This window comes from Eurosta solidaginis, chromosome 1 (genome assembly GCF_040869045.1).
Source record: "Eurosta solidaginis isolate ZX-2024a chromosome 1, ASM4086904v1, whole genome shotgun sequence".
NCBI classification, from domain to species: domain Eukaryota; kingdom Metazoa; phylum Arthropoda; class Insecta; order Diptera; family Tephritidae; genus Eurosta; species Eurosta solidaginis.
Genome location: NC_090319.1, coordinates 76,376,888 through 76,396,755, shown reverse-complemented (window position 1 = coordinate 76,396,755; position 19,868 = coordinate 76,376,888). Strand labels below are relative to the sequence as shown.

Genomic DNA, 19,868 nt, shown 5'->3' with positions numbered 1-19,868 from the left:
GCAAATGAGTGTGAGTCGATTCATGAGTAAATGTATGACAGTTGTTTGTTATGACATTTAGAGAAACTCAGGTTTAAAGCAACTCGCTTCATGATTAAAAAAGTTTTAGTTATGATTTGCTTTCTTATTTCTGTAAATTGGTCAGAACTATAGAATTTTTTTGTGTACTACGTTAACTTTGGAAAAATATTTATAATGATATTAGAAACATATTTTTTCGCTATTGTTTCTTTTTCAGTATAACGAAAGAATCGTGAAAACTACTTAGTACATTTTAGAGATAAGAAAGGGTTATAAAATGTAAAAATTAGGCAAAACCCCATCCTTTTGTTTTTGTTTTCATGGTGTGGTATTGTAGTGGTGTTCTGCAATCCCTTACAAGTTATGGAAGGAAGCAAGTCAATTTTAATGTATTGAAAGTTATCGTATGCTTAAATTTATGAGTTTGTGCGGATTGTACCGGTGTTACATGTATGCTTCTCGATGAACAAATTTCCTGCTCTATAGATCTCTCATCCTACCTGTCCTGATGTATGGCTCGGAGTTATGGATTCTGTTGAAAGTTTATAAAATGGTATGTTTATGTCATACGAATCAACAAACTGATTCATATGGATCACATCGTTATTGCAAACATTTTGTAGGAATCTGGATTACTGCCCATTGGAACGCGGGAATTTTCTTACTAAAAAAAGCAAGAATCCAATGGTTAAACGACGACCGACCAGCGTTCTTGAGATGGATTGGTATCCTCGCAGTCCAGTCTTGTAGGGAAGGTTAAGAGAAATGCGAAAGGGGCCAACGTAAACGTTTTAGACCGTTAAGTCTATGTGTTGTCTTAATCGGCCTGCCAGTTCAACCTAAACGCTTTCAAACATTGTAATCCTTAAAGCTTATACTAACCAATGCTTTCAAATTACGAATTTGGAAGTATGCATTTGAGGCCAGTGGAAATGTTAAATAATATTTTACTCCTTTTTTCACATACAGTCTGAGAAAATTTAGTAAAGAACCAGATAATGTAAAGTAAAATTATACTTTGCTCTAAGTGCGCCTACTATACCATTAGCTAAATGTTAATTTGCCAATATTGAAGAGAAAATTCTAGGTTAATCCGTCTTTTGAAAATGAAGAGATGGAGTAAATGGAATGTAAGTTAGGTTGCTACTGTGTTTTGGAGCCAATTTTTCCAGAACTTTGAACGCAGACTTCGTTTTTGCTTTCTCCATGCATCGTAATACGTTCTAATGTATAACCAATAGTCAATATTTATTTATGTATTGGTTTTTTGCAGTGTATGAATTATTTCTATTTAAGGGTGCTGAGTCAAATGCTATTATTTTGAACAAATATTTGCAGTCACTTGAAATAAGTGTTTGAACTTTGATTCGCTTTGTTTTGTATTTTTTACTATATAATTATGAGTACTTAATTATAATGTACGAAGTTTAATATTACATTCACACTGTGCCATAAACTCGAGTTTATGGAGCAGTATGAATGTAATATAATGCTGTTTTGTTATTATTTGTCGGAAAACTGACGTTCAAAAAGAAACCAATTCGCGAAACACATATTTTTGAATTTTATTTAATTTTTAAATGACTGATATTTAGTACATATTAAAATTATTTTGTTATTTTCTATGTATGTATGTGTTATAAAGTAGAAAAATTATTTTCATAGTTTTAATCTAAATATAAAAAATGCTTTTGTTTATTACTATTAAGTATTACATTACATACTGCATGGTTATATTTTTCATTGTTTTTCACTTAACTAGCTTACAAAAAATAGTTTTACATTTTTGTTGTATTTATGGTTAAGTTATATGGCTTATATTTGTATTTTGTTGTAATTTGTATTGAATTGAATTGAACTATATGTTTACTGCACAATTTGTATTTGTATGTTGTATTTTTTGTCTTATTGTTTATTGTTTAGCGATTATTTATGATTTCTATGAATGTATGCATTTACTTAACTGTTTAAATGGCAATGTTTGTTTATTCTTAAAAATATGTATACATTTCTTTACGGTTTATTATAGCCGTGTTTTTTTATACACCCGTATACGTCTACGTTTGCGCGTGAAAAAAAAAACGCCTATCCTCGCTTAGATAATGCTTAGGAGACCCATCTAGCGGCAGTGGTTAAATAACTAGCTACAGCCACAGGGTGTACCGAAAAGCGGAGACACAACCCTCTGATGGCCATAGGGTATAACATATAGCTAAATCAGTTGCGATGAATTGTGGACACACATAGAATACATAGAATTAGTGTAGAGGGTGAAACAAAAACACATATTTCAGTTACATCTGAGTATAATGCGTATTGAAATTTAGTAGTACACATTTTATGCGCATCAATTTCAGAGGTGTATTTAAAGTTTGACGCTTAGCAATCCATATAAAGTTTAAGCTTAGGAGTGGTTAAATAACTACAGCTACAGCATAGGGTGTACCGAAAAGCGGAGACACAACCCTCTGATGGCCATAGGGTATAACATATAGCTGAATCAGTTGCGATGAATTGTGGACACACATAGAATACATAGAATTAGTGTAGAGGGTGAAACAAAGACACATATTTCAGTTACATCTGAATATAATGCGTATAGAAATTTAGTAGGACACATTTTATGCGCAGCAATTTCTGAGGTGTATTTAAAGTTTGTCGATTAGCAGTCCATATAAAGTTTAAGCGTAAACGTATATAGAAGTTAAAAAAAACACAGCTAATATCCTATACCAAGCCTTGTACAGCAATGTGTCAGTTAATCGAAATCAGTGAAATTTTCTTCTGACCTGACATTCTTTTGCACGGCGAATTCATTTTAAATTCGTTTTGCCATCACCTTTTACGGACTCGCCTTGTTCAAAGCGCATTCATACAAGTTGACAGCAAGGCGAATTCAGTGCCAATTCGCCTTAAGAATATAAAATCAAAAGAAAAGTTGCGTTATATCCTTTTACCGGCATCTTCTGTAACAAATTTTTTAGGAACATCGCAATAGCAACAAATCAGCCAGTGTGCATTCAGTCCAAATTGGTGTTATCTCATCTGCTGTTTGCAAAATTTGGTACAGCAGGATGTAAGTGAAACAAATGAACGAATTGACATTATGCTGTATGACGTATTGAGTTAAATTCGCTTTGCTATCACCTTGTATAGATTCGCCTTTAAATCAGCTAATGGAATGTCATCAACTTGCAATGGATTCGCTGATAAGAAAATTTTTGTTTTAAAAAAGTGCTTTGAAAATATTTTGGGTCTATCAAAATAATATCTATTGTAAACAACGTTTTTTCTTGATTCGAGTTACGGCGAGTATCAACTATTATGGAAAGCTACTTCTGAAAAACGTCACCACCTACAATTTTTTTTAATATTTTAACTGTATTTTCTTTTCTTTCTTTTATTTTTATCTTTCGCACCACACCCTAATGGTAAAAGGAGCCAAAATTAAACTTATTTATTTTGATTTTTTATTATTTGTTTTTATTGTTTGGTGGGTTTGTTTAAATTTTTTGAAATTTCATGTTTTTTGTTTGTCTTTTAGATTGTTTTTTATTGATTATTAGTTTTTAATTTTTAAATTGTTTTACAGTTTTAAATATTTTTTACAGTTTTTTATTGTTATTTACTTTTTGTTGTTTTTATTTTTAATTTTTTGTTATCCTTACATTTTTATTTTTTTATTGGTTTTTTATTGCCTTATATTTTTAATTTTTTTATTGTTTTAATATTTTTATTTTTTTCGTTGAGTTTTAATTTTGATTTTTTAAATTGGTTTTTGTTATATGTTTTCATTTAGTGTTTTTATTGTTCATTATTTTTTTTTTTTAAGTTTATTACTTCTCTTTAAGTTTTATTTTTTAACAGTTTATTTATTATATTTTTATTCGCGTTTTTAAGTTTATTGATCTTTCCTCTTTTTCTTAATTTTATTTCTTATAACTTAGCTTTTTTTTTAATTTTTACATGTTTTCATTCATTTTCTTTATTGGTTTTCAATGCCACTTGCTAATGTTATTTTATTTTTTCTGTTTATTTATCACTTTTTTATCCTTCTTTGTTTATTTATTTTATTATTATTTTCGGTTCCTTTTCCATTTTTCGTTTTTAGATCTTTAGCAACACATCGTTGTCTTTTAATTGGGATTATTTTTTATATTTTATTTTATTTTTAATCCTTTTATTGTTTTATATTTTTTATTTTTTTATTGTTTTATATTTATATTTTTTTTGTTGACTCCATTAAATTTTTTTATTGGCTTTTGTTTTATGTTTTCATTCAATGCTTTTATTGTTTATTCGTTTTTTACTGTATTTTAGTGTGCTGTTTTTTATTCTTGTGCTATTTTTTTATTTTAAAGTTTATTGCTTTATTGGTTTTATTTTCTAACTGTTTATGTATTTTATTTTTACTGTTGTGTTTAGTTTGTCCATTTTTTTATGACTAACAATTTTTAAAATTGGATTTCTTGTAATTTTTTTTTGGAAATTTTTTCCCTGATGATGACTCCAGATTGAAGTCGAAATATCGACCAAATAAATTATAAATGAATATAAACAAAAAATAAGTTTTATTCATCTGTGAAGCCTTTTAATTTATACATGATGTTATTAATTTTCTTTACCGGTTTGTTTATTTATTTATTTTTTATTACCTTCATTTGTTATTTTTTATATTTGTTAGTTAAATTTTTGGGTTTTTCAAAGATCTTTATCAACACATTTTTAATCGAAGTTTTGAGAGAGTTATTCCATTGTTTTGAAAGAAATTACATTATAGGACGCTCCCCTCAGCCGTCGATATAGGCAAACAGAATTTAGGAAAAATTCAACATATTTCAGGTGTGATCAAATGCATTTCAAAAGTTTCCGGGTAGTTGTAACAAAAACGCAAATTTATTGCAGAAATGAAACTTAGATAGGTTGAAGTCATATTAGGAACAAGATACACTTGCTTAAGAGAGTTAGTTTTTAACAAGTCTTCTCAGTGAGTAATATTTATATCTTTTATTTAGTCAAACCATACAGATTGATCGGTATCCAATATTACTTTTGGTATTATTATTGCGAAAAATCATTTATAACAAAAATCAAAAAGTTAACCTATGGAAGCAACAAAAACAAAAGCACATGAAAATTTCTGAAAGAAAATTCATTTCGGTACACTGTAAACTGCAAAGACTGCGAAAAAAATTGTTGGAATGTGTTTAGCGCATTACAAGCTTTAAATGTAATGTTTTAAGTAAGAAGCACACGTATTTAATTAAAAATAAATAATTTGTACATACATATATATATAAGAATATATGATGTATTGTAGATCTTAAATAAATATTCTAACTCTAAGTAAATGCTTTCTTATTAGATTAAGATTTTTGTTTTTGTAGTTCGAAATTGAAATTACTTTTCAAGTACTTACCTATATTTTGTTTATGCATTACTACATCACAGGTATGTATGATGTAAATACATACATATGTGTGTGTTTGTAAGTAAAACGCGTTCCCATATTTTAGCAGCACAGTGTAGTTTAAGTAATACTATATACAAATATAAACTCTATTTAAGTGTTTACTTAAATTAAATTTTGTCACTTACATATGTATATTTTTTAAAAATTTACATGAATACAAATGTGTGTATGTATTTAAGTTTTATATACATACATACATATGTATGCCGCTTGTATGGCTTCTGGGCTGGAGCGAAATAAAAGACTTTTCTTTTGATCCCATCTATTAGGTGATGTTTGTACTTTGTTATGAAAAATTTTCAGTTGGGATACTGGCTTTATCAGTGAATTGAACTTTTGGTCACGGACTTTGACTTTGACAGAAACCTCCGTCATATATGTTAAGAATAGAGATCAATTGATCTTGCCAATAAATGCTACTTTGGACTATGTAGGCAATTGAAAAGTAAAGTCCTCTCTCTGCAAACGAAAATCATACTCTACAAGCCACTTATCGCACCCGTCCTGCAGAAGCATGGATCATGACAACATCAGATAAAGCGGCTCTGGGAGTGTTCAAGAGAAAAGTTCTTCGGAAGATTATGGACGTCTACGCATTGGCGATGGCGAGTACCGAAGAAGATTTAACGATGAGCTGTACGAGCTTTACGTACACATCAACATAGTCCACCGTATTAAAACGCAGCGGCTGCGCTGGCTAGGCCATGTAATGCGAATGAAAGATGACGCTCCGGCTAAGAAAGTGTTTCTATGGGAACCCGCCTATGGAAGCAGAGGAAGAGTGCGGCGCCCACTCCGCTGGAAGGACCAGGTGGAAAACGATTTAAACTACCTTGGTGTGACCAACTGGCGCCAGTTGGCAGAGAGAAGAAGCGACTGGTGCCCCTTGTTGGACGGTCATAACCGCTTAAACGGTTAAACGCCAATTAAGTAAGAGATCAATTTTAAGCTTCGTTTAGGTTCCACAAACAAAGTCCTTCCTTTATGGAATTCATTTATTATACGGACTTCTGAATGGAATGTCTCCCTAATTCGGCTATCGTTTCGTAATCGTCCTATCTCAGATAACGTTTGAAAAACGCCCTATTTCAAAACTTGTTTAAACAGTGTCTTTTTTTAACACGGCGTAAACAAAAATTATCTCAGAAATTGTTTCAAAAACGAGCTGTCTGAGCGTCAATAAATTGCAAATGACGTTTATAAAATATATTCAGAGTAGGGTGTTGTTTGGTAAGTTGCTGTGCCGAGCGGATACCGTGGCGCCTTTTTGATGCGCATTCTCCTGCTCCGTTCAGACCACTTGGTGCGGACAATGACCCTGCTGATATCTTTTACTTCTTCAAGTGCGGGCAGAATATAACAGCGCATAGTAGGAAACCAAGATAGTGCTAGGACGGGGGCACATACCTGTGTGAAGGGCGCGACTGTTTCTTTGGTGCCTTCCTCGCCGCATCCCTGTTGTTTAAGAATATCCGCATTCTCTCAGCACACAAACCAAGCGGCAAGTGATTATGGCAATGATCTTTGATCCTGCTTTTGGAATTCGGACAGGTTTGCTTGGATATCTTGCAGGAGTGCGAGGAGTACAAGTAGGATACCGCTTACACATTGAATCCGCAATGCATATTCATGCATCTCGGCCGCTTTTGTAACTTTTAGCTTTGCTATTGCCTTTGTAAGTTCGTCTGCCTTCTCGTTGCCCTCTATGTTCCTGTAACCAGGTACCCATACAAGAGTAATGCTTGCGAAACTAGTTGTGGCTTAAAGCGATCTCTTACAGCTGCGGACGGCCTTACCGAGTCCTCCGAAATGATCAAATACGTCACATACTTAGACCTTCCGTTTTGAAGATACTAGCAGAGTTGGAAAGAAGGACTGCGAGCGACATCCTAAGATGTTCACAGAAGAAGGCCGCTCCCAGACTTCCTTTGCACCCAGTCCCCCCCTCCAGACCCCTCCATAAGGTAATCGCAACTGTCAAAACTAATGAAGTCGTGTATTAATCGGAAACCGGAAAGCCTTCTGGGAATAATACTGTGGCCATACTGCCTCGGCTTTCATCAGTCCGACTCACGAAGTCTTGCTGCCGCACAAGCTGCATTTTCTCATATGTAAAGGTCCGGAGGTAGATGGTTTAGTCGCACATTTAGTGCACTAGTTGGACACGGCCTTAGTACATATTTATATATTTAATATTCATATTTTTAATATTGTACTGTTTGGAAATAGCCGGCCACCATGCTATAGCTCCATATGTAAGTACAGGCCTGATGACATCCGTATAAAGCCATATTACAAGCTTGGGTTTTAGACCCCAGTTTCTACTGACGGTTCTTTGACACGAGTCGAAGGCTATCTAGGCCTTTTAAAACCTATTGTGGCGAATATGGGTTTTTGGTTTACCGCACCAATGACTCCGCTTTAAACAGTGCGTATTACTCCAGCATACACACACTTGTACATAGAAGACAGAAACGAGAAAAAATAAGCGGATATGAGATGCAGAAACGAAAAATAAATAAGCAAGTGTTTTAGATGTTCGCGAAACATCTACACCGTGCGAGAAATAGGCGAGGCAAACTGAGAGTATAAAAGCAGCGCGGTCCAAGTGATGATGAGTCAGTTTGATTTTAAAAGTTGTAAGTGAAGTACGCGTGTAATCTAATTGGTAAGTACTACTACAGTAGTGTAAATAAAGAATATTTTGCTATACTGAATATTTGAGTTATTTATTCGACAGTTCAGCGAAAATGTAAAATAATTAAGAATTTCCGATGATGTGTTACACTATGTTTCACTTAAAGCCGAGGAGAATGGAGCTGAAGTACCGATTACGATGTCGTTTGCATATGCGACCAACTTCTCTCTATTTTTATTTAGTAGGGTGTTCTACAACCAACTTCTGAGATAGGATGTTTTTAAAACAAATTTTGAGTGAGGGTGTTTTTGAAAAATATACTGAAATAACGCGTTTTCGAACTATCGCAGTCGATATAGTAGATACGAATTATTTGTAATTTTTTTTTAGTAATTTTCTAAGTTTGCATGCCATTGTACCAGTTACTGTACTAAAAATATCAATTTTCTGTTTTTAGCAGTCACAAATTGTATTTCGCCTCACCCTAATGTGGCGTAGTTGTGTTTTTAAGAAACATTATTCTTGCACTTTGTCAAATTTATTTATTTATTATTTTTTAAATTATTTTAAATATTGCATTAAACTAAATTAACAAAACAAAAACAAAAGAGGCAACAAAATTTAAAATGTATAAATTAATTAAAAGTAACGTAAATTTTCATCAATAAAATTGCACATTAACTGTTTATTTTTTACAAGTTTACAACAAATAAAAGCAAAAAGCGTTTGCTTAAGTTTTTTTCATTTTTAATATATAATTTTTTTCTGGTTTGATTAAATTTTTTTTTTTCGTTATGCCTAACTATTTGTTTTTTTCATACGACGTCAGCTGTTTTTAATCTTTCTCTCCTTCATATTTTCACTTGCATATTTATGAAGATTTTTTTTCAGTTCTATTTTACTCATTCTAATCAGTTATCTTGTTTAATGTATTTTTATTTATAGCCAGAAAAAAGATCACAGATCCTCAGAAAATAATTCGAATAAAAATGTTTACTAAATTTATTAAAATTATTTTCGTTTTTTATTTTTATAATTATTTTTTTGTTTTGTTTACTTACGTCTATATTTTTTATTCATATATTTGTTTGTATGTATGTGTAAATGCGCGTAAAATTTTATGAAATTCTCACAAACTCACCTAAATACAACACTAAATATGTTTGTATGTATCTAATGGGTTTGCGCGTTCTGTTTTAATGAGTTGCTTTTTTGGTTTTTTTTTTTTTTTATTTTCTATTAGGTATGTATGTATTTATGTTCATAAACGGCATAAATAGTTTCATTAAATTTTTTCATTAATTTTCTCTGTTGTCTTTTTAACATCATACATATTTCTTATTTAAATTTTTATTTTTTTTTGTTTGTTTGTTTAAAATACAATAAATATTTTGTACATCGAAATTGCTATTAAACGGTTTCAGTTATTACTAAATTTTTTTTATTTTCATATTTTGCGTTAAACTGCAAAGTGTCACGTTTCATCTTCTTTTAGCCTTGTGCGATTTACATTCTTTAATATCGTTCACATTTTCATCATTCACACACCCATTTTATTTTCTCATCTTAATTTGCAAAAAAAAAAAAAATAAACAAAAAAATTATCGAATCAAAGCGCCACATTTCAGTTTTTTTTAATTCAGTGAAAAAACAAATACCCAACGCATTAATTCCATAACTTTTTGCTTCTACTATATCAAATCTTCTTGCCGCTCAGCAGGACATTTGATAAATACTCAGAGAAACTTCGAACTGCGAACAAATTGCTTTCAACCACTTGCAATCCACACACACATCGTTCGTATGTACCACGCATGCGCGCCTACAAGTTGTTGCCCTCAATATGCTGCAGCTTTATGAAGCAAAGTTTCTTTGTTTATTTACCAAAAGTCCTTGTACGAACCTCAGGAGCCTTGTATCGTATTATTCTGCATTGAGTTTCCAGTGCCATTGGTGCCATTGACATTCTGCGCTGAAACTTCAGATTTGACGCGTCGTGCAATATGCGAGCGTGTATGCTTGCGTAGATGATCTTTGCGGTAGAATCCTGTAATGAAAGGCAAAAATGTATTCGAGAAATTTGATGTGCTGCCACTTTTTCATAAAAATTGATCGGAAAAAAGTGAAAAAAACCGAAAATTCTAGAGAAAAAGTCCTCGGCGACAGACGGAAGGTTTTAAGACCGGGGCAAACTCAGGTAGGACCGAAAATGGCGACTTTATAGCCGATGTCCAGAGAGTACTTAGATTATGGAGAAACCGCTTTTCTGCTCTCCTAAATGCAGATAGCGATGTACCGCACAGGGATGATGATCCCGATTCCCCAATCGATGATGATGGAATTGATGTCCTCCCATCCGATTATGAAGTAGCCAGATTTAAAAATAGTAATGCCGCGGGCGTTGAAGGATCGCTTGCGGAGCTATTCAAATACGGTGGAGAGGAGTTCGTAGGGCTCATACATCAGATTCCCCACAAAATATAGTCGGACGAGTGCATGAGTGCCTGAGATTTGGAATCTATATAAGTATTCTTTGTCCAGTTCACAGGAAGGGAGATCCTGAAAACTGCGTCAGCTATCGCGGAATCAGTCTTTTTAATATCGCATATCAGGTCCTGTCAAGTATATTGTACGCGAGTTGGATGATTGGACCCTATTAGTGGGGTTACAGAACTGGTAAATCTACCATCGAACAGATTTTTACTATTCGCCAAATCTTGGAAAAACCTCGCGAAAAAATAATGAACACACATAACCTCTTCGTCGATTTTAAAAGCCACCTTCGACAGCAAGAAAGGTGTGAAGCTGGTTTCTCCGCAAAACTTATACCGCTGTACAAAATGACGTTGAGCAAACCATCAGTGCAATCAGATTGGAGAAGGAACTCTCTGAACCGTTCGAAACTAAACTACTAATAAAGCTGCAGAGCTTAACGGCTCTGGAACAATATCCTATAAAGCGTGCTTTTACTGGGCGGTTAATTAAAACCTCACATAGACTGAATGTGTCCATAGTACTACCAGAATTTGTTTGATGACCAGGAATCAGGAGCAAGGACTTATGTTTTAGCTTAATTGCCGCCTCGAGATCTGGCAACTTTTGCACGCCTTATAGCTGGAGCTTTGACCTGGCAAGCGCAGGACACGAACACATAACGTACTCAACCGTTTCTGCCTGCTGCTCGCATTTCCTACATCTGCTGGTACCGACGAAGCCTAACTTTAAGCACCTACGCCTTTCCTGCTTGATAGATCATATGCAACTCCTGCCTCCTTTTGTTTCCCCCCAGACGGATTGTGACGTTTACCGTCGATTCAACGAGTGCTACATCCTACTCTGCCAACTTAACGGCCTTTTCGTTACCTTGCATGCCTTTATGACCTGACTACAATCAAAAAAAAAAGGATTAACTGAAATTGTTTAGGAAAGAAATATTTTGAATGACCGCCACAATTACAGGGCACTGGCTATGTGGTGGACGCAGAAAGATTGAGATTACCTTCGACAGGTGCATTAGTTGCATTCAAGAGGGTTGTAAGGAAGCGGTCAACGAGTGTCCAGCCCTGCCAAATATCAAGTACCGAACACTGGGCGATGTAGTGCTGCAGGATCTAAGAGAGGTATCAAATTTCTCCATAAATCACATGAGCAGGCCAATTGAACTATCCAAATAGTTCGTGTAAGAAAATTTCATTGTATAGTAATGCAATATACTGTGACGAATATTAGCATCACTAAGCTATTAGTAAATAATCACACAACAACAAAAACATGAAGCAGCCACTCTTATGTACATGTACACATTAAAGCTAGCAACACTTATGTAGAAGGAAACGAAGAGCTATCTCACACACAGATGTAGTCATCAGCCGAAGTAGTTACTCACACATACACACATATGGCTATAAACTACAAATATGCATGTACTCATATAACTAATTACCAAGCAGGAGATACAAGAGTTCTAGAAGGTGAAACGTCTAGACCTTTGGAGAAGTATACGAACGAAGCAACGGAGAGTATAAAAGCACCGCAAGCTGAACAATCAGTAATCAGGTTAAACACGCTATTAGTTGCGAAGTGCAGTATAATTGTGAAGTTTAATTGTACTACTCCCAAAGTAGTCCATTTTGCAATACAGAAAATTGGAGTTATTTATTCGACAGTTTAGCGATTCGAACGTTAGCAGAAGGTTTCAAATAAGATGAATTTCCCTAAATTCGTTACAATGCATTATAATTAATTGGTTACAGGAGAAAGTGTGTATCAAAATGGTGCCTAGAGTGCTACTTGAGCCTGGTCTCGCCGATCGGGCAACACAGCAACCAATCAAACAACCATGAGATAAGTTCATTTACTAATTTTAATTACTTCATCAGTATTTGTTGGTGAGTTATCTGATATTTTCCATTCTTCGAAATGTCCGATATCGCAAAAGAGGGCGTGGCTATTTTTCGATTTCTTTTGTTTTTACAGCAATATATTCAGGGCCAAGATAAGCCTATATACCAAATTTGGTGAAGACTGCTCAATTTTTTGATAAGTGATCTTGTTGGTGTATGGATGGACGAACATGGCCTCAGCGGGTTAGGGGGCTTATAATATACCCGCGGTAGGTATGCGACTAAGGCGGCTAAAATACCAAATTGATTCAAGGGGTTGTGTAGCGCAACCCTCTCAAGAGTTGCCAGCGCAATATATAGCTTCTCCAACCCAATTTTCAACCTCACCTACCCGTGGCGAATCATGTTTCATTAACAGCCGACCCCGAACTCCTGATGGATCCAGGGGTACGAGGGCGTTATGGCCTAGAAGGTTGCATGTGGTCATACCAAGGCCTTCGGGGAGTGTCCTTATACCTACATATATGTATGTATCTGTCTTGCTCTGTTTATGCCATTGCAATGAACCGCTAGGTGTTTGAAGAAGAAATATTTGGTGTGCTTAGTGTAACTAGAATAAGGCAGGAAAAATATAATGATCCTCTCAGACTGCACCGTAATCTTTTCTTATTATATTTTTAAAATTTTGAAATGTAAAACTATCCCCGCGTTTCAATGGAGAGTGATCCAGTTCCCGATAGAAATTTTACATGGAAATGCAACAACAATGGCATCTATATGAATCAATTTGTTATTGCATTTGCATGTTAAATTTTTATTGGGGTCTGGATCGCGCAACACTGGAACGCGAGGTATGTGTATTAGGGTGGGTCGATTTATTAACCGATATCGCGCCATCGATTTTTCGATAGGATTTGGGCTCAGGAAAAAAAGTTCAACTACGCATACCCAAAAAACTAATTTTCGAGCCTGCGAAATTTCATTTTTTTACTTTTTTTCGACTTTGATTTTTAAGGTTTTTTTCATGGCCTACTAAAAATTTTCATTTGATTGTAAAATTTCATGTATACCCAAAAATGTCCGCTAAAAACGTTGGCGATAACAGTTTTAAAAAAAAGGTATATATATATATACCTTAAAAATGAAAGTCGAAAAGTAAAAAAAATGAAATTTCACAGGCTCGAAATTTATTCTTTTGTGTATGCGTAGTTGAACTTTTTTTCCTGAGCCGAAATCCTATCGAAAAATCGATGGCGCGATATCGGTTAACTTTCGTCCATACAAATCGACCCACCCTAATGTGTATAGTTTTAGCTTACCTTTGCCGCATTCGATGCAAACATGCTTCTTCTCACCAGAATGTATGACAATGTGCAAAGTTAATTGCTCTTTACGCTTAAATGATTTCAAGCAAATCTATGAAAATATTCAAGAAAACATATAATTTATTGGAAATCATTCTAAATCATTAATTTGTACTCAGTAAATCATGCTTACATTGCACACATGTGGTCTATCTGGTATATGAGAAAGCTTATGCCGAGTCAAATGATCTTTACGTTTCAAAGCCGCATTACAAATATCGCAAACAAATCGTCTTTCCACAGCATGAGAGATGACATGCTGTTCAATCAGACTACGATCCGGATAAGCCATTTGGCATTCGGGACAACAGTATAAGGTGGAGCCATCCAATGCTTTTATTTCACGTATTTCACCAGGTTTTGGACGTGGTTTCTTCTCCTTTGGTGGCTTCTTCTTTCTGGTCTTTTTACCAGTGGTTGTAGTAGTACCACCGGTTGAGGTAGTCGTGTTGCCAGTCGGTGCTGTGCTCGTAACAGCATTACCATTCGTAACAGTACCAATGGTAGTGGTTGCTTGTTGACCATTATTATTAGTTTGTCCATTAATATTTGCATTTGGTGCATTACCGTTGACAACGGGATGTAGTGAGGGTACATTAGTGGCATCTGTCATATTGGACATATGTACAGTGTGGTCCATACCAACCAACCCACCATTATGATGTGTAGCGCCGCCATTTGTTTGGTGTTGTTGATTAGTTGGTGGTGCAAGTGATACACCACCAAGTGCTAAACTTAAGTTTGTGCCATTTTTAAGGACGTCATTCTTAAAACCCGATGGTGATGTATCCAAATTTCCCAAATTTAAATTCCCTGAGTTAATTTGTGAGCCGACAATACCTGAGGATTCCTTTTTTATTGTTTCGGAATATTTGAGGAAGTGCTGTATTGAGATTGGCAGTGTTGCTGAGAGTAAATGTGATGAGTAATCAACGGTGTTGGCAGTATTTGCCAATGTTTGCCATGATTGGTTAACATTTTGCAAAATTTGTTGATTAAGAACTGAAAGGATAGCAGAGGATAAGCACTAGAATATTTATTGAACGCTACAGTGCTGAATAAATGGCGCTATCTGATCTCAAGTCTTTTTACATATTAACATATCAAGAAGCTGTCCCTTTGAGTTACTCCCGGAGATTTCGCTTGGTTGACTTCCTACACCTCATGACCTTGTAAAACCTTAGCTGATTCGCTTCGCTTTGAGGCTTTTGCCTTTTAGGTTGAGTCTTACTCCGAAAGAAGGGAATTTTCTAATTTCTGACACATAAATTACATACGCAGGAAGGAGAGGGGACCAAAAAGTGTGGGGAGGGGATTTCGAAGGTTAGGGAAGGAAAGGGGAGATTGCGAGAGAAAGGTAAGAGGCGGGGTGGAGATAGAGCTAGAGGTAGAGGTAGAGGCGGCTGTGCTCAGGCCAAGGGGGTCACTGCCAGCAAGCAGTGAAAGGTTAGGTTAGTTGCAGTACTCAAATAAGCCTCATACAATCTGTGAACAGGACAAGTAAATGCCGTCATTAACTTAAGTATCCACAACGCACATCGAGGTTGCTCCGAGGGAATACCTACCTCAGATGGAGAGGCAAGTACGAGGCGCGGGATACGCATCCAAGAAGGAAGAAAAAAGAAGGAAAAAGTTAACTCTTGAAATATTAAGAAAACTTATTTTTGATAACACATTACGACCGATCCTAGTAAGGTCTTAATTAAGGTATACTACAACTAACAATTTGGAAATGTTTGCTAAGTGCTGGCGAGTGTGACACTCGAAAATCTTAGAACACGACTTTACACCCCTTCAAAACAACTTTCTGGCTAATGTCGCAATCGTCCCCGTCGCGTTAAAACCTTGGCAGGCCTTAGGGTACGTTGAGTTCGTAATCAGTACGCTAGTGTTGCAGGTTCGGTACAGATTATCCCGAATACCACTGATCTGGCTCTTAACGCAGTCTTTATGAGTGAGTGCGTCAACTTTCACGTGGCCTCCCTGCCTTCGCATAGACAACGACGAAATCATTCAAGGTGACCGTTCATTTGGAATAAAGTAGCGGCACCATGTTTGGACTTAATCACACAAATAATGAACCAACACAAACAACAGCAAGAAAAGGAAATGTCCCTCAATCCATTTATAGGTCGAAAGCTTCTTCGCTCTCCAGGAGGGCCTGGCCGATCGGGGGTAGGTCAAAGTAGTTTGCCGCTCGCTCGTAATAGCATTCACATAGAAATTAAGTGCTTGGCCTCCATATACAAGGTGTCGTAAATCGTACATGCAGAGGGTGAATCAGTTTTAATGGAATCAGCGAAAACACATTACAGTTTAAAGATCTCGATGAGATTAAAACACACGAGGAGATTTCATATGCTCTCCATCCGCAATTTGACATTAAACGGACTATTACAACTGTCATAAAAAACATACGTACAGGGTAATAAAATCGGTACTTCTAAGCCTTACAGCGAATGATGCCAAAGTTGTTCTAAAGGCGCACAGAATGAAAGTAGGATGGTTATCCTGCCGAATAGAGAGGCGAAACAAGAGAGATATTGTTAAAGGTGCTGTACTCAGAAGTACAAAGAGAAATGTGCGTTTTATTGGGGACAACAATCGGCACTTAGTTTTAGATGCCCACAGCGACAGGGACGCATTGCGATTGCCTCATGAGGTTGTTTCAACCCAATTTAAACCACTGTGAATCGGCTCCAGAATTCTTATCTCAAATAAGGGCTGAATGAGGATTTGATATAGCAATACTTTCTGAACCGTACAGAAATACTCGGGAGCAAGGTTGGCTCTCGGACTCAGCTGGGAGGCCATTTCATTATCTAGACGTGGTAGAGGGAGATGTAGAGGTAGCCAAAAATTTAAAAGAAAAAAAATCAAAGAATAACAAGTAAAGGTGTCTAAGTTCGGGTGTAACCGAACATTATATACTCAGCGTGAGCTTCAATTGTACATTTCATTTCAGATAAATTACTTTTCTACATAATACGTGGCACCACCCGTTTAAAAGAAAAATGTCTCCCCATTTCCTCTTAATACAAAACTTGATAAGTGAAATATAGTTGATTCAAAACTATTTTTTGCTAAGTTATAGCTTATTATTCTAGTCTGCGACCCTTTTAAACTTGTTTTATATCTAAGTTGCCGTGGTCTTTAACCGATCCCGTCCATTTTTACCAGAATTATTTTCTACTATAGGGAAAATTTGTGTAGGGGAGAGCGGGGGGGGGGGGGTACATTTGACACTGGGGCACATTTAACTTTACTGTCTGTAGTGTGTACGGGGACCTTTATGAAAAATATACAGATATGAAAAGAAACGGCAAAAAATTCACTATTATATTTCAACGCGTACGGAAGTAAGATGTGTTTTTACATTTTCGCCATCTTTATTGTAATTTTTCGTAGATAGGACGTATATTTACTCAGGTTATCGTATTAACGGACAGACGGACCATGGCTCAATCAATTTTTTTTTCGACGTTGATGATTTTGATATATGGAAGTCTATATCTATCTCGATTCCTTTATACCTGTACAACCAACCGTTATCCAATCAAAGTTAATATACTCTGTGTGCAAGGCACGCTGAGTATAAAAATCGAGATAGTGGTAGATGTAGAGAAGTAGAGCGAGCTATATGAACTTGAAAACTTAAAACGATGTACACTGAATCCTGTGGTTTAAGCAAATTTGCTGTTGACTGACATCCTACTCTTATGTAAAAATGCTGCTGTAAATTGATTCATTTAAAAAAATTTCTTGCAACAAAACCTTTTCAAGAGGTCAAACATACGGTAGGAGATTAATGTTAAAATTAGTCCATTATTAAAGATATACATAAATGAGAACAGGAAAAGATAAACATGAAAAGGAAGGAAAATATAAAAATTTTCTGTGAAGCCTGCCCCAACAACAAAAATCTCATAATTCTTTATGTATAAGCTATATTAGAAAAATGTAAGTATGTCTGTAGATGTACAAGCAGACAAGCACCAGCAAAAGAATTCTCCACCACCTTTCAAGGACATTTGAGTGGCCCTTGAATGTGTGCATATATACATACATATTTTTCTGTGTGGAAGGTTTAGCTAAATGTAATTTTGTATCTGTACTAGGGAACACGTTCACCCTTAGCAGCTGCTACCGCTGATGTAAAATTAGATTGAAGGGATATTCCTCGGTAAAAATTCTCGAGGAGCAATTAAAGCGTTCTTATAACTGATGTACAGAAAATGTCTCAGTTATGGATGAAATTTTCTTCGAGCATGAGAAGCGGTGAGAACTTTATTGAAAACTATTGGAATTATTGGAGTGCTTTCTATACAATCCACTAAAAGGGCGATTCCACAATTTGCCTCCATTACGCTGGAATTTGTCAACTTAAGTATATCGTATATAAGATTCTTGAAAGTTTAATCAGAGTGAACATATTGTGGCGAATGTTGACATCACTAGGCTGTTAGTAAATAATCACGCAACAAAAAAACATTAAAGCAAGCCACACTTCTATACATGAAAACTTAAATCATCATTTACACACAGATATGGAAGGCGACGAGAAGTACACGCATACACATAACCAGCAGCTCGAAGTGAAGAGATATCTCACACGCACACATGTAATCATCAGCCGAAGTTCTTACTCACACATACACACGCATATAACTAATTACCAAGCAGGAGATACAAGTGTTCTAGAAGGTGAAACGTCTAAACCTTTGGACGAGGCAACAGAGAGTATAAAAGCAGCGCAAGCTGAGTAATAACCAATTAGTTTTGTTTTAAATACGTTATTGTTGTGAAGTATAATTGTAAAGTACTACTCCCAAAGTAATCTAAATAAAGACCAGTTCGCAATACTTAGTATTGGAGTGATTTATTCAACAGTTTAGCGATTCGAACGTTAGCAGAAGGTGCATAAATATCAGAAATCCCCAGAATTCGTTACAATATTGAAACTTATCTTCGATCACACATATGTGTTGTTTACTTTTGGTTCGGGTTTTCTATAACAGTTCTCCAGCCTTTGAGAGTACTAATAGGCGCACTCTGAAGAGCTTAGCAACATTGGACTTTATTAGTAGTGCTTCCGCTGTTCAGTAGTACTGTTTGGACTTCAGTACTTGAGAATAAAATGAAAATGTGAACTAAAGTTAGTGTTATCAGAATACGAAAAGTTGTTTGTCATTTTCGTAACTGGATAAAGTAATGTCGTTACCAGCTTAGAAGAAGAACGTAAGTGGCAAAACTAAAAATTCGAAAAGAAATCTAGAAAGTATCGCAAGGCAGATGAATTTTCACTGAGAAGCTTTTCTTGGCAAAAATACAAATAAATCCCCGCTTAGAAAATTTTTTTTTGAAATTGAAAAAAAAAAAATAAAAAATTTGTAAATTTTCGATATTGATTTGACCGGTTTTATATATTTTCAGCACAAAAATAATACACATTAAAAAACTCATAATTTCGTTAAAAAATATTTAACCAAACAACTTTTGAACACATGCAAAATAATATAATTACGTGTAGATTTTAAATAACCAAAATATATTTTTATCCTTTGTTTCACCACAAAGTTTTATTTTATTTTAAGCGTTATTTCACTTCTGTCAATTGTACTACTTAGTACAATAATTTTTAGAAATGATAATTACCGTTATATACCGTGGACATTTTAAAAACAAAATGCATGCAATTTCAAAAAAAAAAATGTCATGAAAATATTTACTTTTTCGCGTCTAAGTCAAGCAAAAATGCCGCTGTGCGGCGGCCAGCAAAAAAAGCTCTCACTTCAACTTTATTTAAAATCTACTTTCATATGACTATCGCTAGGCCAATAAATTTATTTTGCAGCTATTTATGTAGCATAGTGTTATTACATATTATTTGATTTTAATTCGCACGGTTGTTCTAACATTCTTCAACTTTCACTACATATAGTTACATAACGATAAGTAGTACTTGCGTATGTATATATGGGGTATTCCTTCCCATTTCGACCAATTTTGAACCCGACTCCTTTAGAATT

At 35.1% G+C, this 19,868-nt stretch overlaps 1 protein-coding gene across 6 annotated transcripts in view; it reads right to left on the bottom strand.

The window, feature by feature from the left end:
- Positions 1–4,366: 4,366 nt before the first annotated feature.
- The window catches only part of l(3)neo38 (lethal (3) neo38), a 79,441-nt gene continuing 63,939 nt past the window's right edge, over positions 4,367–19,868 (bottom strand). For all 6 annotated transcript variants that reach the window (XM_067758372.1, XM_067758369.1, XM_067758376.1 and 3 more), the window contains 3 exons: positions 13,973–14,841; positions 13,795–13,891; positions 4,367–10,179 (listed from right to left, as the gene is read on the bottom strand). In XM_067758372.1, coding sequence (XP_067614473.1) covers positions 10,037–10,179; positions 13,795–13,891; positions 13,973–14,841 — 1,109 coding nt within the window. In that variant the 3' untranslated portion in view covers positions 4,367–10,036. The remainder of the gene's footprint in view (positions 10,180–13,794; positions 13,892–13,972; positions 14,842–19,868) is intronic.